At 47.4% G+C, this 21665-nt stretch overlaps 1 protein-coding gene across 1 annotated transcript in view; it reads left to right on the top strand.

The window, feature by feature from the left end:
* Window positions 1-226: 226 nt before the first annotated feature.
* LOC140651107 (E3 ubiquitin-protein ligase RNF38-like) overlaps window positions 227-21665 on the top strand; it is a 193854-nt gene continuing 172415 nt past the window's right edge. Inside the window, 2 exon segments of the mRNA XM_072860208.1 lie at window positions 227-817; window positions 819-1113. Of these exon segments, the coding sequence (XP_072716309.1) occupies window positions 602-817; window positions 819-1113 (511 nt within the window). The 5' untranslated portion in view covers window positions 227-601.

The raw sequence follows: 21665 nt of genomic DNA, 5'->3' as shown, positions 1-21665 counted from the left end.
CCAGACCAGCGTTAGGGGATAGAGGACTTGCCCCTTCCCTACATAGGGAGAGGGGAAAGCGCACACACACACAAAGGCGGATCTAATACATGAACAGGCACCCGCGGGGAATCACCCTTCTCTTCCGGTCAGGGTCGGGATTGAGAAGTGGACCTTGCCGTCTTGTACGAGGGAGGCCAAGACGGCAGAGGAAGTCCCTGAGACGGAAGGGCGGGGGGAAGGGACTTCACTGATTCGGATACCCTTTTCTTTCGCTCCCCTGGCGTAGTGCTGTTATTGTTTCCAGGGCGGAGGCGGGGGAGGGAGAGGTATAATAGCTGCCTTTGTTTTCTTTCTTGCACTGAGCTCTAGCCCTTTGAGTCGTGAGGCACAGCTAATCGCCTCCCCTGCCGAGCTAGCAGGCTCAGCCCCCGCCCAGTGACCCTGAGCCCGTACCGGGGGACAACGAGCGGTGGCAACCACCTTGCCCCACCGCTGCTACTTTGCAGGGGAGGGGAGACCGAAAGGAAGTTTGTTGCCGTGCCCACCACCCCTCGTGCGCTGTCTGGGCAGTTGGGACCCCGTCTGCTGCCAACTGCTTGGGGGCGGGCGGGGGGAAGTGATGCCGATCGCCGCCAACTCGCAACCTTGCGCTGTGCAGCCCGACTCCCGCCTCTTTCCTTCCGCCTGCCTGCGGAACCACGACCGGGAATCCGCAAAGTCCGGGAAGGACAGCGTTGAAGATCGATCGGATCCCCTTCGCCAGGTGGGAGAAGCGGGTAGGGGAGTTGGGCTCACCAGCAGATTGGTGGCTCCTTCCGCCGTCTCCCTCCCCCTCTCCTCCTGCGCCGTCGCCCCCCGCCTTCTTCTCCTCCTCCCCCTCCCCCATCGCTGCCGCAGCCGTCGCCTCCCCGCCAGCTCCCTTCCTCCTCCTGGAGCCCCCCCGAATCCACTCCAGCTTCCTCAGCTTCGCCATGAACGGGGGCGCCGCTCATTTCCAGCAGCCGCCCCCCCCCACCCTCTGCCAGCAGCCGCCGCCACCCCTACACAGGCCGAGCCTCCCGGAGCAAGGAACTCACAGCCAGGGCAGAGGCAGACACATCGCCGCCCCGGGCACCAGACCCCCTGTGTCAGGTAAGCGGTGCGTGTGAGGCGGAGAAGTATATTGGGGCGGGGAAGGCTATTCCCCCCCCCCCCCCCCAAAGGACTACCCCTTTGTTCATCTTCTCCCCCAAAGGTCCCAGAAGTTGATACCCTCCGCAACACTTCAGTGGAGTTATGCCCGCCCCGCCGGGTATGTGTCCCCCACGGGAGACACGACGGGTGTCTGGACGCCAGGCGGTAAAACACGCGGGGATGGGGGAGAGACCAGTCGTGGTATCGCCCTCCATCTCCTTTGGGGTGTCTCTGCCCTCAGAGCTTGTGACCTTCTTGAGTGGTCGCCTCGCGGCCCGGAGGGTGCTGAGTCCCCGGGGGTGACATGAGAGCAGCAGCGCACACGGGGGACATCGGGGCTCCCGGAAAAGGGACTGAGCAAAAACTCTGCTAGGGTTATACCAAAACAAATAAACTCGTTGGGCCTCTTGTTCAAGTTTTGTACCTCCTGGCGAACAGATGAAACTTTGGAGTGTATCGGGGGGAAAGAGAAACAGACTCACCAAGACCGGGGGTTTGTGGAGTCTTCAGGACTGTGTTGAGAAGCCATTTCCTTCTCTGCGTATTTTCTTGTATTTCTGGTTTTGGAATCGTTGAGTGGACTGGACTGCTGGCGAAAGTTTCTGAACTCTCTTGCTCCGTGTGGCTCAGAGGGGTGCATGGGTCTTGCCACAGAGTCCGAGTTGGGTGTTAGGATAGAAGCATTTAAAGTTATTCCATCCTTTGAGACCTTTCAGATATATATTTTTTTTCTTAGCATTAGATGTGGCATTATAAATTATGCTGTTGGAAAAGGAATGCTGTAATTAAATTTGAGAGGGTACATTTGTTCTTAGTATAATCATTGCTAATATAGTATCTGTGCTTTCTTTGTATTTCCTAGCCTGTTGGTATAATGTTGTTTTTTTCTAATTTGAGATTACTGTTTTTTTACTGTGCCTTTAAATATGTCTACTATCCTATAAACTTTTGTTGTATTCTGAATAATACCAGGGCTGTGTAACTTTGATTGTAGTTACTCTGTTTAGCTGATCCTCCAAAATATTATGTGAGATTCAGTGATTGTCTATGGTTAGTTCTGATCTCTTTGGTAAAGAAACAGCCCCCTAATACAGCTAATCTGTTGATAAATGTAGTAGATAGCATAAGTGTATGGGTGATGTACTCTTACTTAATTTCCTTAATGAGTAGCTGGCTGCTTGCCTTCTTACGGTCCTTTGGCTTTATTGGTACTGGAAAGTGAACTGACACACTTTTGTAAGCATTAAGTGTTTGATTTTTAGAATATTTATTTTGTGGGGAAACTTGCAGCCCTTCAGGAGTGGCATTCGGTTCCAAAATTACATGCTTATATAAATCCAAAGCAGCCCCTAGCTGGTTGACTACTTTTTTCCTTTACTGTCAGCGTCTTTTGAAACTATTATTAAGACTGATATGGCTTCTTAAATTCTTGTATATGTTGGTAACTCCAAAATGCTGGGAAAACATCATTTTATGGAAACCCTATCTTTCTTCCTAATAATCTCTGTATATTGGCCATTTGACACCTGACTTTTTAAGTGTCAGGTCCATTTCCTGTTAAAAATGGTTACATGACAATATATCCCTCTGAGGAACAGCTTTTGACCACTCAATTCACTTTTATTTTGGAGCTATGATGTTTTCAAGACTGATGCCCTAACACTTAAGTTTATGTGTTTATTTTTAAATGTGGGAGTTCTCTTCTAGACTGCATTGGGATTTCCCACATGATTAAATTTTAAATACAACTGTGCTTTCAGGATTGGGGTCTTAGATGTTTTTTCACCATTGTTTGCATATGGCAATAAGAACTATTATATATATAATATATTAAAACCCTATATCTATAACTATATAACTACATATAATAACTATATCTATAACATAGGTTTTATATATATGAAGTCAGTAATTATGCATTGGTGCAGGGAGCACAGCAAACAATGAGAGATCATTCTTTGGGATTGGAGTGTGGAGAAATAGACTAATTAGTCCTTTCCTAGAATATATTTGTAACTGTGCTTATGTCTTGGGGAGTTACTTAGACGACTTATGGAAGTCTGTAGTATGGATGTTTACACTGTTAGAAATCTTACTCTAAAATTAGATATATTTTATACACAACAGGGTTCACCACTTTCCTTTGGAACTTGTGGTTGGAAATGTTTTAAAGGAATACCATGTTAAAAATTTAGAAAGAATTTTAATTTTTACATTTGAATTGGTTTATATATTGCAGAAATATCTGTGTATGTGTATTGGAGAGATCACTTCTTTTATAGCTATCTCTCCTCCCCAATTATGTGGGCTTTTCACAAAAGATGATATTTGACAGAAAAAAAAATTTTCTCCAGATATAAGTGATCTCAGGAAGGGAAGTTTTACTTGACAAAAGATCATTTCAATTCTGCTGTTTAGAAATTGGACATTCTTGGTGTAGTTGAACAGCTCAGGTTGAAGTCTGATCCCAAATCCTCTCCTAGCTCTCCCACACTTCTGATAATCTCATAATAAAATTGACTTAGTGTATTACTGTGAAAGAAAAGGTTTTACATTGCCTGTGACTTGGAAACTCTTAGGTACAGTAAAGAAATAGAACCTTTATTGCTTGTTCAGTTCATCACAGTCCTGGTAACTGTGTACCAAGATCTTGCTATTGGATTAGGGGGAATTTACTTTCTTTCTTGTCTTTTGTCTGAAAAGGGATAGAGCTTTGGAGGGTTGTTCAAAAGTTTTGGTCTTCATTAACACAGATCCTGTGCTAAACATTCAGTTTTTGAGCAATCTCTGTTAGAGATGATGTTGCAGTCAGAAAAGCTTGTTTGCAACTATGGCACTCGGAACAGTTAGGACCAGTTTGTTCAAAGAGTTTAGCTCCTCTGGGTACCAAAATTAAATGGTTAGGTTTTACAATGTGTTCGGATCCTCATAGCAGATGAACGTTCATTGTTAGTTATAATTTCAAACTAGAACAAGTCTAATTAGATCAGGTTGTTCAGGGCCTTGAACACCTCCAAGGATGGAGATACTACAACCTCTTTGGGCAACCTGTTCCAGTATTTGACCACCTTCATGGTAAAATTTTTTTTCCTAATTGGAACTTACCATGTTCCAACTTGTGTCCATTGCCTGTCTTCCTATTGCTGTGCACCTCCAAGAAGAGACTGACTCCATCTTATCTGTATCCTCCAATCAGGTAGTTGTGGGGACACACAGACACTCACGTACACACACACACAGAGGAGGACACTTGTGCACACCATCACACAGATGTATACAGACACAGACAGATGGAGATGCACACACACAGAGGAGGACACTCATGCACATGTACACACGGAGGGAAATGTGCTCACACAGGGAGACACTTGTGCACACAAACACAGGAAGAGTTGCACATGCACACAGGAGACGTATGTGCATACAGGGAGATACACGCAAACAGAATAACAACTTCAGGCAACTTAAAGAAGCCTCAGGTCTGCAGGCCCTGGTTATTATGGGGGACTTCAACTACCCTGATATTTGTTGGGAAAGCAACACAGTGGTGAACAAGCATTCTAAGAGATTTCTTGAATGCATTGAGGACAACTTCCTAATGCAATTGCTGGATGTGCCGACTAGGAGTGGTGCTCTTCTGGACCTACTGCTTACAAATAAGGAAGATTTGTTTGGAGATGTGACTGTCAATGGCATCCTTGGCTGCAGTGACCATAAGATCACAGTTTGAGATCCTAAGGGGCATGAGGAAGACAAGTAGCAGAATAAAGACCTTGGACTTCAGAAGAGCTGATTTCAACTTGTTTAGGGAACCGTTATGAGGGAACCCATGGAAGTCTGCTTTGGAGGGCAAAGGAGCTCAGGAGTCCTGGGAGATTTTCAGAGTTCAGATTTTCAGAGTTTCAGCCTCCTCAAAGCACAAGAGCAGTCCATCCTCCTAAGCAGGAAAAGGAGTAGACATAACAAGAAACCAGCCTTGTTAAACAGTGAGCTACTGAGAGAGCTCAAATGCAAAAAAGGAAGCATATGAGAGATGGAAAAGGGGACAGACTCCCAAAGAATATAGAAATATTGCTTGGGCATGCAGAGATGCAGTTAGGAAGACAAAAGCTCAGCTGGAGCTCAAACTGGCAAGAGATGTCAAGAATAACAAGAAAGGCTTCTATAGGTATGTTTGTAGCAAGCGAGCATGTATGCATGAATGTTTCTCTCTGCACACATATGTGCATGTGTGTCTCCCTCTCATAAAAAAAGTCTAGGTTGGAAGGGACCTCTGGAGATCATCTGGTCCAACCTTCTGTTAAAAGCAGGGTCTTAGATTAGGTTATCCAGAACCCTGTCAAGCTGTCTTGACTATTTCCAGCTCAGCAGTTTAGCTAGTTTTCTACCCATCCTGTGGTCCATCTATCCAGTCCATATCTTACCAACTTGCCAACAAGGATGGGGTGGGAGACCATGTCAAACACCTTGCTAAATTCGAGGTAGATGATATCTGCTACTCTCCCTGTATCCACTGAGCAAATGCACATGCAATAGGAGAGGAGGACACTCATGCACATGCAAAGGGAGAAACATGCCCTCACACATACAGACATAGGCACTTGTGCATGCATGCTCACAGAGGCTGACACAGGGAGACACCCGTATACAGAGACACACAAAGGGAGACACACATGCGACAGAGGGAGAAACTAGCATGCACCCACACAGAGGGAGACACATGGACACATGCACAGACACAGATGGAGGTGCTCACACACACAGAGGGACAGATGTGTGCACACACAGAGACACTTAGATTCATACAGACATAGAAGGAGACACCCTCCCCCCCCCATGCACACACAGAGGACGCTGATGTACATGGACACAGAGGGAGATGCACACACTCAGAGGGGGAGATGTGCACACACAGAGCATGCACACAGACACAGGGAGACAGATACATGCACACAGACAGGAAGACAGGGAGATGTGTGCACACAGAGGGAGGCATGCACATAAACATACAGGGAGATAGTCATGAGTGTATGCACGTGGACATGGAGATACTTGTGCGTGCACACACATGCACATTGGTAGATACTGATGCACGCTCACACACAGGGAGACATGCATGTGCACACCCCCACAGAAGGAGACACTCGGATGCATACGTATACACATACACAGATGCACAGAGGAAGACACACACGTGCACACACACAGCTGGAGATGGACACACACATATACCATCGTCTCTTCCCCTGTCCTGATTTTTCTGTTGGTGTCAGTGTATAAACACTACTGAAAATGCCCTGGATTTGCCTGTATGCAGTTGAAAGGCAATTCAGGCCTAACATCTTGTAGTTTTTATGGTGAGGATATATCTGGTAATCCTGTCTCGGTTAAAATTGACTGATAACAGACATGATAATGATAACTCGGTGTACAGGACAGTCTCAATTCAGTGAAATGCAATGACATGCAGCAAAATGTAGCTGTCCTGTGTCTAAAAGCAACAATGCAAACATAGTTAACTGACTTGAATTCAATATTAAAAACTCTTCAGTTGCTCTTTGTAGTTGAATAGATATATTTTTTTAGCTCAGTCCATGTCCTAACACTTCCCTTCTATGTCTGCATTATTTTTCCATATTGGAAATGGTTCTACAAGACACGTTTTCATGCCTATCTTAAAGTAGCATCACAGACACTCAAAAATGTGTTGTTTGTGCTGTGGGCTATTTCATTCCAGGATAAAATTACTTAAAACATATTGCCTGCTTCTTTTCTTGTATTCTTCCTGCTTTATGTGGGGGTTGTGCTTTGGGACAGCTGGGGAGACCAAAATTTTATGTCAGAAGTTTTATTTATATGGTGTTAAAAAGAATGATTGCTTTGTCGCTGAAAGGAAAGAATAATGCTTTATCAGGGTACTAATAAGCGTGACTGTGAACATACAAACCCTTAGAAAATCTGAGCTAGTTTTTTTTTAAAAAAAAGCTTTTACTCTTCTTTTCATGCTGCTTATACCCCCTTTTCTTCACCCTCATTGTTACCTTAGCAAAATGAAACCTGCATGCACACATAATCTTTTTAACCTATGTTGTCTGAGAAAAAGGTTTTAAATCTTTTTTTTCCTCAAGATTCTTGCACTTGAAAACATCTCATCAGATCTTCTTATATGGTATCTGCTTCATATCAGAAGTTCAGATACAACGATGTCAGCTAAACATAGAATTGAAAACCTGAATGAGATGCAAGATATAGGGGGTAGCCACAGATCTGAGTCTGGACATCCTGTCCTATCCCTCAGCAAGGTGGTCATCTGGCAATAGTTAGTGGCAGCAACCATCCCAAACCACATGCTGGTCAGAAGCCTGACTGGGGAAGGATTAGGAATGTTTTCAGTGTGACTCTAAGGAGATGATTTGGAATGTCTTACTTGGAAGAGAGGAGAGAAGGATGATGCTGCAAAACCATGGAGGGATGCTCTGACTACACTCCCTCCTCTTCAAACAAGAATGCAAAATGTCAGGGAGTGTCTTAAAAATTTTCTAGTGAATCTCCCTTCATGTGAATATGCTGATGTCAAGGTGCTGCTTTCCTCCCACTTTTGTTTATCTGTTGCTTTTTTCTTTAGATGCCTTTTGGTTGAACTCTCTTATGCTTGTTCTACAGTAATGGGTTTTGTGTTTGTTTGTTTGTTTGTTTTCTCTGTGTATGTGTGTATACACAGAGACCCCAGACCTTTCTCAGTTGAAGGGATTGATACCATACCTGTTATCACCTAGGTTGCTGTTCCCAGAATCACTGCCATCTTATTTAGGTTGAGTCTCTGCCTCTCAGCTTTCATTCAAGCCCTCGCTAATCATGGTTTGTGTGAAAAGGGAACCTTTGTCATCAGTCTATAGGTGATAAAGCATTTCAAGACATTTCAGTAATTTCTCTTGTAATGGCTAATCTTCTGCATCCACATAGATAACCTGTGTTCATTGCAGCGTTGTCCAGCACCTGGTATAGTTTTGTTGGGAATCTTTCCTCTGTACACAGAGAGATGATATGATTTGGCTTTCATAGTTTGGAAATTTTTCTTAACAATCAGCCTTCAGTAAAGCACTGCAATATTTCAGACTTCAAAAATGAGCTAGTCCATCACTATGAACTTGCCTGGCCATCTGGACTGTTGTCTGATCCTGGTTACTGTCACCGGACCTGCTCTGCTTTCCTCACCCAGGTTTAAGGGCTTACTGTGGGTTTAATAATTACTGTGGGTTTAACGGCCCTGAGAGCAGCCCCTCCTCCTGGAGGTTTGGCTTCCTGGGCTCTGGGCCAACTTAGATATAGCACAGCTGAGGGCAGCCCCCCCTCCCTTCCCTCTGGTGACTTTGGGGAGAGCACTCCCAGGTAGCTCTGCTGGGAGGCCTCAGCCAGACCCACCCCCACTTCCCTTGGAAGCTGCTTTTAAGCTGAGGCTCTAGCAGCTGTCCCCCACCTGAGCTACAACTAATACCACAGCCATGCCTGTACTTGGCCATAGACCCCAATGATGCAGACCCTGACCTGGGGACAGACTTCCCAGCCTGGCGTCAGACCTGCCTCATCACCACAGACTTGCCTGGCAATTGGGACTCTTGGTTGAATCTGGCTACCATCCCCAGGCCTGCCCTGCTTGCCTCACTCAGGTACTGTGGGACTGGGTCCTTGCTGGCAAGGTCACTGCTTCTGCTGGCCTTGTTATCATGCTCAGCTCCTGATTCCTCTTCCCTTAGGGAGCAGCCAGCCCTCACTGCACCCTGAGAGTGGGGCTGCACACCTTGTAAGTGAGGTCACTGCCCTGGCCTGCTTTGCTGTCACCCTTGTTTCCCAGCTTGCCCTCCCTCACAAAGCAGTCACTCTTACTGTTCCCTGAGAATTTCATAGCCTCTCTCAGTTAACACATGAGAGGGAGCAGAACTGGTCATATACGTAAGCTAGTGTGTAATGGCATGATGACATGAATGGACATTCTTTATCATTGCTAAAGCCCTGCCTACTTTAAAACGATCATTTAGACTACCTACTCATCAAGTGGGGTCACTTTTTAACCTTTAAGAGACTGCCTTAGGTACTGAAACACCTGTCAGGGAGCAGCAAGAGCAGGGCTGCCCCCTCAAGGAAGGCGAGCCAGAAGTTGAGGGCAGCCACAACACAAGCCAAGCAATGACCTCACCAACAGGGCACAGTCCCACAGCACTAGAGGCCATGTGGTGACAGCAACAGGTCCTATCAGTAATCTAGGGAGTCAGAGCTGCAGGCTGTGGGACCAGGGGGGGCTGCAGTGATGCAGAAATCCTGGGGTGGCCTTACATAATTTGTCATTCTTAGAGTAGTTAGTGACTATGTTTCCCATCCAATTTCTCCCATTTCATCCAGGAGGATCATGGCTCAGGATCTGTCCATGCCACCCCCTCTTCCCACACATACCTTTCCATCAATTTCCCTACCCATTTCCAAGCACTCATCTGCTACCCCCAGAGGGCCTTTTCCCTCTGTAACCAAACGCTCCTTCCCAGACATACTCGTTTAGTCTGCTGACTTCAGATCAGGATCGTGCCAGCTATGTCAGATGTTAGGCACTTGATTAGCAAAATGCCATCATGACTAGAACGGGCACTGATATGGCGATACCAGGATGCTTGACCCATCCTGTCAGAGTGTTCTCCTGATAGCTAGGGAAAGCAGCCCCCCTTCCCTCCCATCCTCCTGACCACAGAAGAAGGTTTGATTTGCATGGCATGGTCAGAAAAACAGGCTTTGTTTAACGTCTTGATATAAGCTGCAGTGATCTAGCGCAGGGCTGTCTGGCAGGTGCCTCCAGACAGCCCTGATCCCATGATTTGCATAAATGACTCCTTTTCCCATGTCTTCACCCTCCTTTTCACTGCCCTCATACTTCTGTTGCAGGAAAAAATCTGGTGAACCCATGTAGTTTAAATCAAATCAGGATCCTAACGGTTTATTGATTTATTAATGACATAATTAGCCAGCAATCAGAGAGCTATACATTCAGGATCAATATCAGGAATTGAACAGATAAAGCACAATACTACACACAAAATATTAATAAACACTTAAAAATTTTAAACACCCTTCTATAACCCCATGAAGTTCTAATCCCCGCCCCCCCCCCCCCCGCACACACACACACTCTCACACAGTTCTATGCACACCCTCTCCTGGGAGTGCAGGTGCCTCTACTTGCACACAGTTCCTGTGGGAGATGTGGGTGATCCAGCTTTATGTGAAGCCATGCTGCTCCCTACATTCCTGGTGAGAGAGCACCCCATGAGGTCACATACACACACCAAAGGTGTGGGTTCCTACCTGCTGCATGCACTCTGTACCATCAGTGCACTAGCTAGAATGCAGGCTACTCATAGCCTCCCACAGGGAGGCTGCTCTGTCAGGCCTAGGCAGAGGTCATGATGTCTGCAGGGTGACTTTTGGCAGTGTCAAACCAGGTTTTGATTCCTGCTTTGTTCCCACTTCTTTCTCCCCACTGTTACAAATTTTCATGCTTCTTTTATACTTCTTTTTGAGCTGACACCTTTTTTTCAAAAGTCTCTTGCTAATTCACTGGTTACTGCTTAATTTGTCTCATGGTCACCTTAAGCAAACTTCCTCTTCAGCCTCATCAGCTTTTGGGCAAACACTCAAACAGTTTTTGGTATTATATTCATGTACACTATTTGCACTCACATTCCTCTCTTATCAGCTGTTGGTATCCAAGCCATTTTGCCAAGAGATGGCCGTGTGGATTCCCCCACTTAATGCCCCTCTCCTCCCATATAAACAATCACCCCAATCATGTTTTCCCCGTTGGCCCCAGTTTTACTACATCTGTACCCAAATTTGGTATTTCTGATACCAGTTCCAAGGCATTTGTCGTGGTTTAACCCCAGTAGGCAACTAAGCACCACACAGCTGCTCATTCACCCTCCTCCACCCCCAGTGGGATGGGGGACAGAATCTGAAAAGCACAAGTAAGAAAACTCATGGGCTGAGATAAGAACAGAATAATAATAATAATAATAATAATAATAATAATAATAATAATAAATGAAAAGGAAAATAACAAGAGAGAGAGGAACAAAACCCAGGGAAAAAACAAAAAAAAACCCCAAGTGATGCAACCGCTCACCACCCGCTGATAGATGCCCAGCCAGTTCCCGAGCAGTGATTGCTGCTCCCCAGCCAACTCCCCGCAGTTTATATACTGAGCATGACATCATATGGTATGGAATAGCCCCTATGGAAACCAGGACAGCATTCATGGCCTTATATGTTATTACTGATACAGTTACCCAAGCACTGCTGGCCTTGCAAGATTCCACTCCCCAAAAGGTCGCCGATGCTCCCTTTAGGTGTCTCCTCCTTAATGCCATATGAAATCCAGCCATCCCTCATGGCACTGTCTGTAACTTCTCACACTATTATTTATGAGGAGAAGCAAGAGCAGAACTGCTCTATGAAGGAAAAAATGTTAAAAACAAAGGGAAATTACAGAAAAGGCAGGGGCAATGACCTAACCAACCAGGATACATCCCCACAGTATATGAGGAGGGTGAGCACAGCAGGAGTGGTGATAACAATAGGTTCTATCGCAGGCTGGCAGTGGAAAGGGTCCATGTGATGAGGCTTCAGGAGGGAGACATGAACAACTGGGTGAATCTTCTGGGATCATGGGAGCTCCAGGCAGTAGGTAACCGGGTTGATTTGGTCAGCCATGGTGAAAGGCCCCAAATAACGATGGTCCAGCTTGGCAGATGGTCAGGCAGTCTGGATGTGCTTGCTGGAAAGCCAAACCCAGTGACCAATGGAGAAGGCTGTGGCCAGGCAACACCATCTGCCTGCTTGCCTCTTGTAGGCACTTTTGGCTTTGTCCCGCTAGGTTATGAGGAGGATGTGAATTTGCTGGAATTGTACAAACAGGTCACCAGTTGCAGGTGCATGTGAAGCAGCTGCTGTGGTTGGATGACTCTGGGGGTGGAAATCAAAGTTAGCAAAGAATGGGGTCTGCTCTGCAGATGCAAGGATGTTATTGTTGTAAGTAAACTCTGCCAATGGGAGGAGGGTGACCCAGTCATCTTGGAGAAAATTATTGTAACACCAGAGATATTGTTCCAGGATCTGATTCACTCTCTCTGTCTGCTCATTGGTTGGGAGGTGGTGAGAGGGCAAGAGGCAAGTTTGTATGGGGAAGAGCCCCACAAGCTCCTTCCAAATTCTGGCTGTAAACTGCTGCCCCCCCCGCCCCCTCCCCCGGTCGGTAATGATGCTGTCTGGGAAAGGCTGTGGCATCAGAAAATGTGCTGTAGGAAGTCAGGCAGTCTGTGGGCAATTTCCTGAGGGGGACAAAGTGAGCCATCTTAGTGAAGAGGCCCACGGTCGCTAGGACAGCTGTGTTGCCCTGTGAGGGGGACAGGTCTACTATGAAGTCCATGGACACCAACTGCCAAGGCTGGTCAGGAGTGGGGAGGGTCTGCAAGAGACCCTGTGGTCTTTGCAGAGGCCTTTTGGTATGAACACAGGTGTTCACTAGGATGGCTGTGTTGCCCTGCAAGGAGGAGTGGGGGCAGGTCTACTATGAAGTCCATGGACTGTGGCCTGTACTGTGGACCACCAGTAGGTCCAGGTAATCAGGTGTTGTATCTTCCATCAGCCCATGCATCTGGCTGCAGGTACATGGTGGCATTGATGGAGGACCTGTGCTTGCAGCAGTCTCTCCAGGATGTACAGCTTCTTCCCCCAATACAGGCAGCTGTCCTGTTTTTGCAGGCTGTGCCAGTGCAATGCTTTGCTAGAAGTGTGCTATTTGCAGTGGTTTCTCTAACTACTGCAGTGAGCTCATCCTCTGCTGTGGTGGTGACGAAGCGTTTGAGTCCCCCTTCCATGACAAGGCATTGGCCTTGCCATTCTGCTGCACTGGACATTAGGTGAAAATGAAGTGAAAGTGCAAAAAGAAAGAGGCCTAGAGGGCAAGGCTGGGAGAGAGACACGTCATCCCTCAGTAGTATTCCAGGCTGTGGTGGTCGGTCAGCAACACTGTTGGGTCTTTTGCCCCCTTGAGGAGGTGAAAGGCAGCTTTGATTGCCAGGAGTGACTTGTCCCAGATGTTGTAATTCGTCTCGGTGGGAGCAAGCTGCTGAGAGAAAAAGGCACAGGGGTGGAGCTCCTGCTTAGGGGTGACCTTCTGAGAGAGGATGACCCCTATGGCTTCGTCTAAGGCATCCACTTCTACAATGAAAGGCCGTCTGGGTAGTCTAGGAATAGAGCTGTAGTGAATGCCCGTTTCAGTTTCTTAAAGGAGCATTTCTTGAGTTTGGCATAGAGATGCTTCTGTCGCAAGTCACTCGAGACTTCACATAGACATAGTCTATGTGAGCCTCTTGAGTGGTTGAAAAAGTCAAGATGTCATCCAGGTATGCCACGACAGAGTTATAAAGCAAGTCCCTCAGGACATCATTTATAAACTGTTGGAAGGTGGTTGGAACATTGCAGAGACCAAATGGCATCACAAGATACTCGTAGTGGCTGTACCTGGTGTGGAAAGCAGTTTTCCACTTGTCCCCCTGCTGGATTTCGAGCAAGTTGTAGGACCCTCTCAGGTCTAGCTTTGTGAACCGAGCCTCCTGCAGACATACCAAGAGCTTCAGGATGAGAGGAAGAGGGTGACGGTTTTTAACCATTGTATCATTCAACCCCCTGTATTCTATGCAGGGGCAGAAACCTCCATCATTCTTTTTGCTGAAAAATATGGGGGCCCCAGTGGGGGAGATGGAGGGGACAGATGAACCCGCATGCCAGATGATTGTCCTCAAGAGCTGCTAATTCCAGGCATAGATGCATCTGAAAGGCTCCTCCTTTCCTAGGATCAGGTCAATGGGACAGTCATACAGGCAATAGTGTTTCCACCCCGTTCTTCTCAAAGACATCTGCAAAGTCACTGTACTCATCTTAGGAACATTGTTGGGAACGAGGGATCCAGTGACTGAGGCAGAGGTATGTTCAACCTGGACAACTGCTCACATGATGTAGAGCCAGGAACATGGGAGTCTCTGGGTCAAGTCACAGAGGGTGCTGTGGTGGGGGAGACAGCCCCAAGAGGATCCCAGGGCCAGATCTTGTCCTCAGGCTCTGAATATCCCCTTTCCAGAGGAAAGCCCAAGAAGACCAGTTGTCAGACCAATTCCATAACTTGGGCAGCCTGAGGATGACTAGAAAGAGGGGTGTGAGCAGGATGAGGAAGGGCAAAATCTCAGTATCCAGGTGCCATGGTTACCTAAAGGGGAAAAGTCTTATGAGTGATGCCCCCCCCCCAATCTCGGGTTCTCCTCCCATCTTATAGCAATGACTGTGCTTGGGGTGGGTCAGGGCTGGACACTCTTTTCAGACTCAGAGGCCATAAACCAATGGGAGGTCCTGAGTCTACCAGAGCAGTAGTTTAGATGGTGTGCCCACCAGGGAGGGTGATGATCCTGGACTCACAATACCCCTCACCTTGTGCAGATGCCCCTGACCACACTCCCTTCACAGCGGTTAGGGTAGAGGATTTATTGGGGCAAGTGGCCTTTCTCACCACAGTAGAAACATACCCTTTCCTTCCACCTGTGTTCTCACTCTTGAGTTGAGGTTGGGTTTTGCCTATCTCTATGGACTCCTCCTCTGGGGATAATAAGGGAGGTGGAGCAAAATGTGGAGGTACGCTCTCTCTGGTGTGCTATCAGGCACTTCTCCAGAGTGATAGCCAGGTCTGACAGCTGCCCCAGGCTCTGGGGTGGGTCAGCCCTGGCCAGCTCATCTTTGAGCGCCTCAGTCAGCCCTGATCTGTAACAGGCCATAAGGGCTTGGTTCCTCCCACCCGGTTTCCATGGCCAACTACATGAATTACTGAATTGAATTGAACTGAATTGAATTGAATTGTGTAGTTAGTGCCTGACTGACTCCCTTGCCAGAGCTCCAGCAAGACAGCCTCAGCTGCATGATTGCAGTCTCCCCCAAAACTGTTCCAGAGCAATGAATAAATAATCAGGGTCCTGGAGCACTGTGTCATTGCACTCCATACAGGGGGTGATGCAGTCTAGGGCCATCCCTGAGAGCCAGGATATTATTAATGCTGTGTGGCTAATTTCTGTTGGATAAGCAGTACAGATTAGCTGTATCTCACTAATAAATCCCCATACCCTCACCTGATGCCCATTGAAGGGTTTGGGGAGGTGGGGGGCAGGGACAGGCTGTGACCTGCCTCTGCATGCTGATTACAGCTTTCTGCAGGGTTTGGAGGTCAGCCTGGAGCTGTGGGGGAGCCAAGGGGGCAAGTCCCTGTCCAGCTTGAAAGCCAGACTCCGTGGCACTCAGCTCAGGGCTCAACAAGGCCTGAGCTAACTGTCAAGGAGCAGCAAGAGGAGAACTGCTCCATGAGGGAAGGTGAGCTGAGAACCAAGGTGTGACCGATCAACAAACCCCTACAATGGAAGAAGGCTCAGAGAAGATAGGCAAGGGTGATGTGCTCACGAAGCTCAGAAAATAATGTAGGAAGTGACCACACCTATCGTAAAGGAAGCTGAATTTATCTCAGCACAAAGGGGACTGATTTAGATAAACAGCTGTATCAGTTGAGTGGGTCAACTGGTTATGTAAATGACCTTCCCTAAAATAATCACTAGAGAGTATTATCTTCCTAAGCCAGACAGACCAACGTGGGGGAAGTGTATATGTGGCTCGGCCCAACATAGAACATAAAAACTGGACAACCAGCAAGGTGAACTTTGAAGAGAGCAACAGGCTTGAGCTGGCTTCAACCTACGTATTCCTTCCTGGCAATTGGGGATGCTCAGTGTCGTGATGGTGAGCATATAGATATCGGTAACGGGAATCATGTTTGTATTGTGATCCAACTATATGTTGCAATTGCTATAGTGTGTTGGTGTTGTGATTTCAGTATGTTGCTGTATCACTCTGCTAAATCAAAAATCCCATGTAACGTCAAATACCTACAAATAAGTAAATCTGATATTAAACATTAAACCCTCCTCATGTGGAATAACTAAAAGAACCTGGTCAGAGAGTATTGGACTCTGACACAAGGGCAACCACAGCGCAGGCAGGGGCAGTGACCTAACCAAAAGGGCACAACACCACAGTATCTGAGCAGGGTGAGCAGAGCAGGGGTGGTGATAGCAGCAGGTTCCATCAACAGTTCAACAATCATCAGACACAGGTGAGGTAACAAGTCAGGTCTGAGGTCAATCTGGGAAGTCCGATCAACATGTCAGGAATGACAAGGGACAGGACTGGAGACAAGTATACCAACAACATAACTCAGGCAAGGACATGTAGTCTGGGCCTGAGCTTAAATGGAGCTCCGGGACCAGTGAGCAGAGGGTATGTGAGTGGGAGTCTCAGGTAAGGTTGGTCAGGGCAATGAAGGCCTGTTATTGCACTCAGCGCTTTGACAGTTATCTGTCATGTCCAGCAATTTCTCGTGTCATGGCCAGTAGTTTTCCATGTCTTGTTCAGTTAGATTAACCTCAGGCCAGGGACTAGTTGGTGGTGTAGTCATTTGCCTGCAGCCCTAACACTGAGCTAGCCATCTTGGAGAGAAATGGGCTGCTCCACAGGGTAAGCCATCTAATCTACCTTAGATAATCATCTTGTGTCATGCATCACCCTCTGGGGGTGCTATTGACTTGGAAAAGGAGCTTGGGGTGACTAGATGTCCCACATTTTATTGTGTAAATAGGACAGGTGATTCCTACCCTGCACACCCACTGAATTTCAATGGGTCTCCAACTGTAATGTGGAGATAACGAACCATAGGATATTGACATGCTCACTCTTTCCATGCACAGCACCAAGCACAACAAAACAGAAGAAACAATCAAGCACATTCTCATCAGGAACCTCTCCATGGACAGGATATGTGCAGCATGCCATGGGAAAATCCATCCACAGTCCATCCAATGCTGCACAAAAACAAGGTTCCCAACATTTGAAGGGAGCTAAGATTTACTCACTATTGATATTCCTCCTCTTATTCTGTAATATTAAAGCTGCTATTTTATTACACTCTTTGTTGTCGGGACTTTCTTATTGAGATCCAGGAAAAAATCTGCACATTCTCTCTCTCTCACCATCCCCATCCTTGGGTGCAGAACAAACTTAATCTAAAAAACAGAATGTTCTGATATCTTTCATGCAGCAACAGTACTACAGAAGTGGGATATTTAAGGGAAACACAAAATATCACAAGACTTAAAGTAATATCGATCAATTCATAGAATCATAGAATCATTTAAGTTGGAAAAGACCCTTAAGATCATCAAGTCCAACCTTAAACCTAACACTGCCAAGTCCACCACTAAACCATGTCCCTAAGCACCACATCTACACATCTTTCAAATACCTCCAGGGATGGTGACTCAACCACTTCCCTGGGCAGTCTGTTCTAATGCTTGATAATCCTTTCAGTGAAGACATTTTTCCTAATATCCAGTCTAAACCTCCCCTGGCACAACTTGAGGCCATTTCCTCTCGTCCTATCACTTGTTACCTGGGAAAAGAGACTGACACCCACCTCGCTACAACCTCCTTTCATGTAGTTGTAGAGAGCAATAAGGTCTCCCCTGAGTCTCCTTTTCTCCAGACTAAACAACCCCAGTTCCCACAGCCACTTGTTCCCTAGACCCTTCACCAGCTTCGTTGCTCTTCTTTGGACGCACTCCAGCACCTCAATGTCTCTCTTGTAGTGAGGGGCCCAAAACGGAACACAGTATTCGAGGTGCGGCCTCGCCAGTGCTGAGTACAGGGGCATGATCACTTCCCTAGTCCTGCTGGCCACACTATTTCTGATACAAGCCAGGATGCTATTGGCTTTCTTGGCCACCTGGACACACTGCTGGCTCATATTCAGCTGACTGTCGACCAACACCCCCAGATCCTTTTCTGCCGGGCAGCTTTCCAGCCACTCTTCCCCAAGCCTAACTCCATTCCCAACAACACTTTGCCCCGGCCATCCAGACAGTTTTTTCCACAGCGAAGAGTACCCCCGTCCAAGCCATGAGCAGCCAGGTTCTCCAGGAGAATGCTGTGGGAAATGGTGTCAAAGGCTTTACTAGAGTCCAGGTAAACAACATCCACAGCCTTTCCCTCGTCCACTAAGCGGGTCACCTTGTCATAGAAGGAGATCAGGTTAGTCAAGCAGGACCTGCCTTTCATAAACCCATGCTGACTGGGCCCGATCACCTGGTTGTCCCGTACGTGCTGTGTGATGGCACTCAAGATGATCCGCTCCACAACCTTCCCCAGCACTGAGGTCAGGCTGACAGGCCTGTAGTTCCCCGGATCCTCCTTCCGGCCCTTCTTGTAGACGGGCGTCACATTTGCTACCCCCCCGTCAACTGGGACCTCCCGGTTAGCCAGGACTGCTGATAAAAGATTGAAAGTGATTTGGTGAGCACTTCTGCCAGCTCCCTCAGTACCCTTGGGTGGATCCCATCTGGCCCCATAGACTTCCGTGTGTCTAAGTGGTGTAGCAGGTCGCTAACCGTTTCCCCTTGGATTATGGGGGCTTCGTTCTGCTCCCCATCCCTGTCTTCCATCTCGGGGGGCTGGGTACCCCGAGAACAACTGGTCTTACTATTAAAGACTGAGGCAAAGAAGGCATTAAGTACCTCAGCCATTGTCACTATGTTTGCCCCCCCGCATCCAATAAAGGATGGAAATTCTCCTTAGCCCTCCTTTTGTTGCTAATGTGTTTATAGATACATTTTTTATTGTCTTTTACGGCAGTAGCCAGATTAAGTTCTAGTTAGGCTTTGGCACTTCTAATTTCCTCCCTGCATAACCTCATGACATCTTTGTGGTCCTCCTGAGTTGCCTGCCCCTTCTTCCAAAGGTCATAAACTCTCATTTTTCCTGCGTTCCAGCCAGGCTTGTCTTCTTCCCCGCCGGCTCGTCTTTCGGTACATGGGGACGGCCTGCTCCTGCGCCTTTAAGATTTCCTTCCTGAAGAATGTCCAGCCTTCCTGGACTCCTTTGCCCTTCAGGACTGCCTCCCCAGGGACTCTGTCAACCAGGCCCCTAAACAGGTCAAAGTCTGCCCTCCGGAAGTCCAAGGTAGCAGTTCTGCTAACCACATTCCTTACCTCTCCAAGAATTGAAAACTCTATCATTTCATGATCGCTGTGCCCAAGATGGCCTCCAGCCATCACATCACTCAAAAGTCCTTCTCTGTTCACAAACAACAGGTCCAGCAGGGCACCTTCCCTAGTTGGCTCACTCACCAGCTGTGTCAGGAAGTTATCTGCCACACACTCCAGGAACCTCCTAGACTGTTTCCTCTCCGCTGTATTGCATTTCCAGCAGACACCCGGTAAGTTGAAGTCCCCACGAGAACAAGGGCTAGTGATCGTGAGACTTCTCCCGGCTGCTTGTAGAATAGATCATCTGCCTCTTCATCCTGGTTGGGTGGTCTGTAACAGACTCCCACCATGATATCTGCCTTGTTGGCCTTTCCCCTGACTCTTACCCATAAACACTCAACCCTTTCATCACCATCGTCAAGCTCTAGACAGTCAAAACACTCCCTAACATACAGGGCTACCCCACCGCCTCTCCTGCCTTGCCTATCCCTTCGGAAGAGTTTATAGCCATCCATTGCAGCACTCCAGTTGTGCGAGTCATCCCACCATGTTTCCGTGATGGCAACTATGTCATAGCTATCCAGCTGCACAATGGCTTCCAGCTCCTCCTGTTTGTTGCCCATGCTGCGTGCATTGGTGTAGATGGACTTCTGCTGGGCTATTGATCCTGCCACCTTTTTTGGGGGAGAAGCCCTAATTCCTATGTGACTGTTCTCAGGCACTTCCGTGGTTTCTAACGCATCAACAACCTTTTCGTCTTTGATGCCGCATGGATCTCCATCCCCTACCTCCACTGAGACGGCAGACCGAAGGACCTCGCTAGCACACCGTCCCCCAAACATTGGCGTGCCGCCCACAGGCTTATCTCTAGCGAGCCTGGTGTTATCCCCTTCCCCTTCAAATCTAGTTTAAAGCTCTTTCAATGAGCCCTGCTAACTCCTGCACGAGGATCCTTTTCCCCCTTTGAGACAGGTGTACCCCATCTGTCGCCAGCAGGCCTGGGGTCGTGTAGACCGACCCATGATCAAAAACCCCAAAATTCTGCCGGTGACACCAGTCTCGGAGCCAGGTATTGATCTGCTGGCTCTTCCCGTTTCTTCCCTCATCATTCCCTGCAACTGCAAGGATAGAGGAGAACACTACTTGCGCTCCTGATCCCTTAACCAGTCGTCTTCAAGGCCCTGAAGTCTCTCTTGATTGCCCTTGGACTTCTTGTTGCAACTTCATCACTGCCTACCTAAAAAATCAATAATGGATAATAGTCTGAGGGCCGTACCAGTGTAGGAAGTTTTCTTGTAACTTCTTTAACCCAGGTCCCAGGGAGGCAGCAGACTTCTCCAAGAAGTGGGTCTGGTCGGCATATTGGGCCTTCTGTTCCCTTCAGAAGGGAGTCTCCTATGACAATGACCTGTCTTTTTTTCTTTATGGAAGCAGTTTTGATGCAGGGCATAGGCCGACTTAACCTCAGCGACACTTCCAAGCTAGATGAACCATCATCCTCGTCATTGTTCGGTTCCACTTGCAGAGCCTCGTAGCTATTATGCAAGGGCACCTGGGAAGGTGGGGTAGTCATGGAGGAGACATGCCTGCTGCGCCAGGCAGGAACTTGTCACCATTCCCCCCTATCCCTTAAGTCACCGCGTTCAGCCAGGCGGAGAGAGGATAGGGAATCCTCCATATCATGTGTCCTGTTGCTGTATGATGCTGTATGATGGAAGCTTTTACTTTATTATTAGTAACAAAGTGGTGAACGTTATACTGCTTTAGCAGTTTGTTTAAAGGCTGGTTTAAAAATCCTTTTCCCCAGTCAGTCTGTAATTTATGAGGCATGTGCCCCCTGGTAAAAATGCTTTTAAAAGCCCAAGCTATTTCATAACCTGTTTTGCCTTTTAGACCAAAAGCCCAGGCGTATTTTGGCAATATGTCTATCAGTATTAGATGTACTTAACACCATCCTTGTGCTTGGAAAACTGTTGCATATCCACCAAATCTGCCTGCCATTGTGCATCCACCTCTGCCACAATCACCTTGTTTCTTTTAGAATGCTTTCTTGCCACCTTGTGTAAGCTGTAAGCATCCTGGTTTGCAAGCCAGGTTACTACTTGGCTTTTGTTCCAATCAGCAATTCACCTTTTAGTGGCTTCAAAAAGGGGATTTATACCCCCAAAGCTTCCCACCTCCCCAAGAGCATAGTAAATGCTCCCTGTCCCAATGGGGAAAACGCGTCTTTGGATGTAAGCTGGAGGGACTGATTGAGAGGGCTTTAAACTAGAATCAATGGGGGAAGGGGATACCATCAGGAGAGCTGAAGGTAAGCCAAGGGTTGGCATGGCATCGCCTGAG

The sequence above is a fragment of the Ciconia boyciana genome, chromosome 4, assembly GCF_034638445.1.
Source record: "Ciconia boyciana chromosome 4, ASM3463844v1, whole genome shotgun sequence".
Lineage (NCBI taxonomy): Eukaryota > Metazoa > Chordata > Aves > Ciconiiformes > Ciconiidae > Ciconia > Ciconia boyciana.
This window is presented reverse-complemented; position numbering and strand designations above follow the sequence as displayed.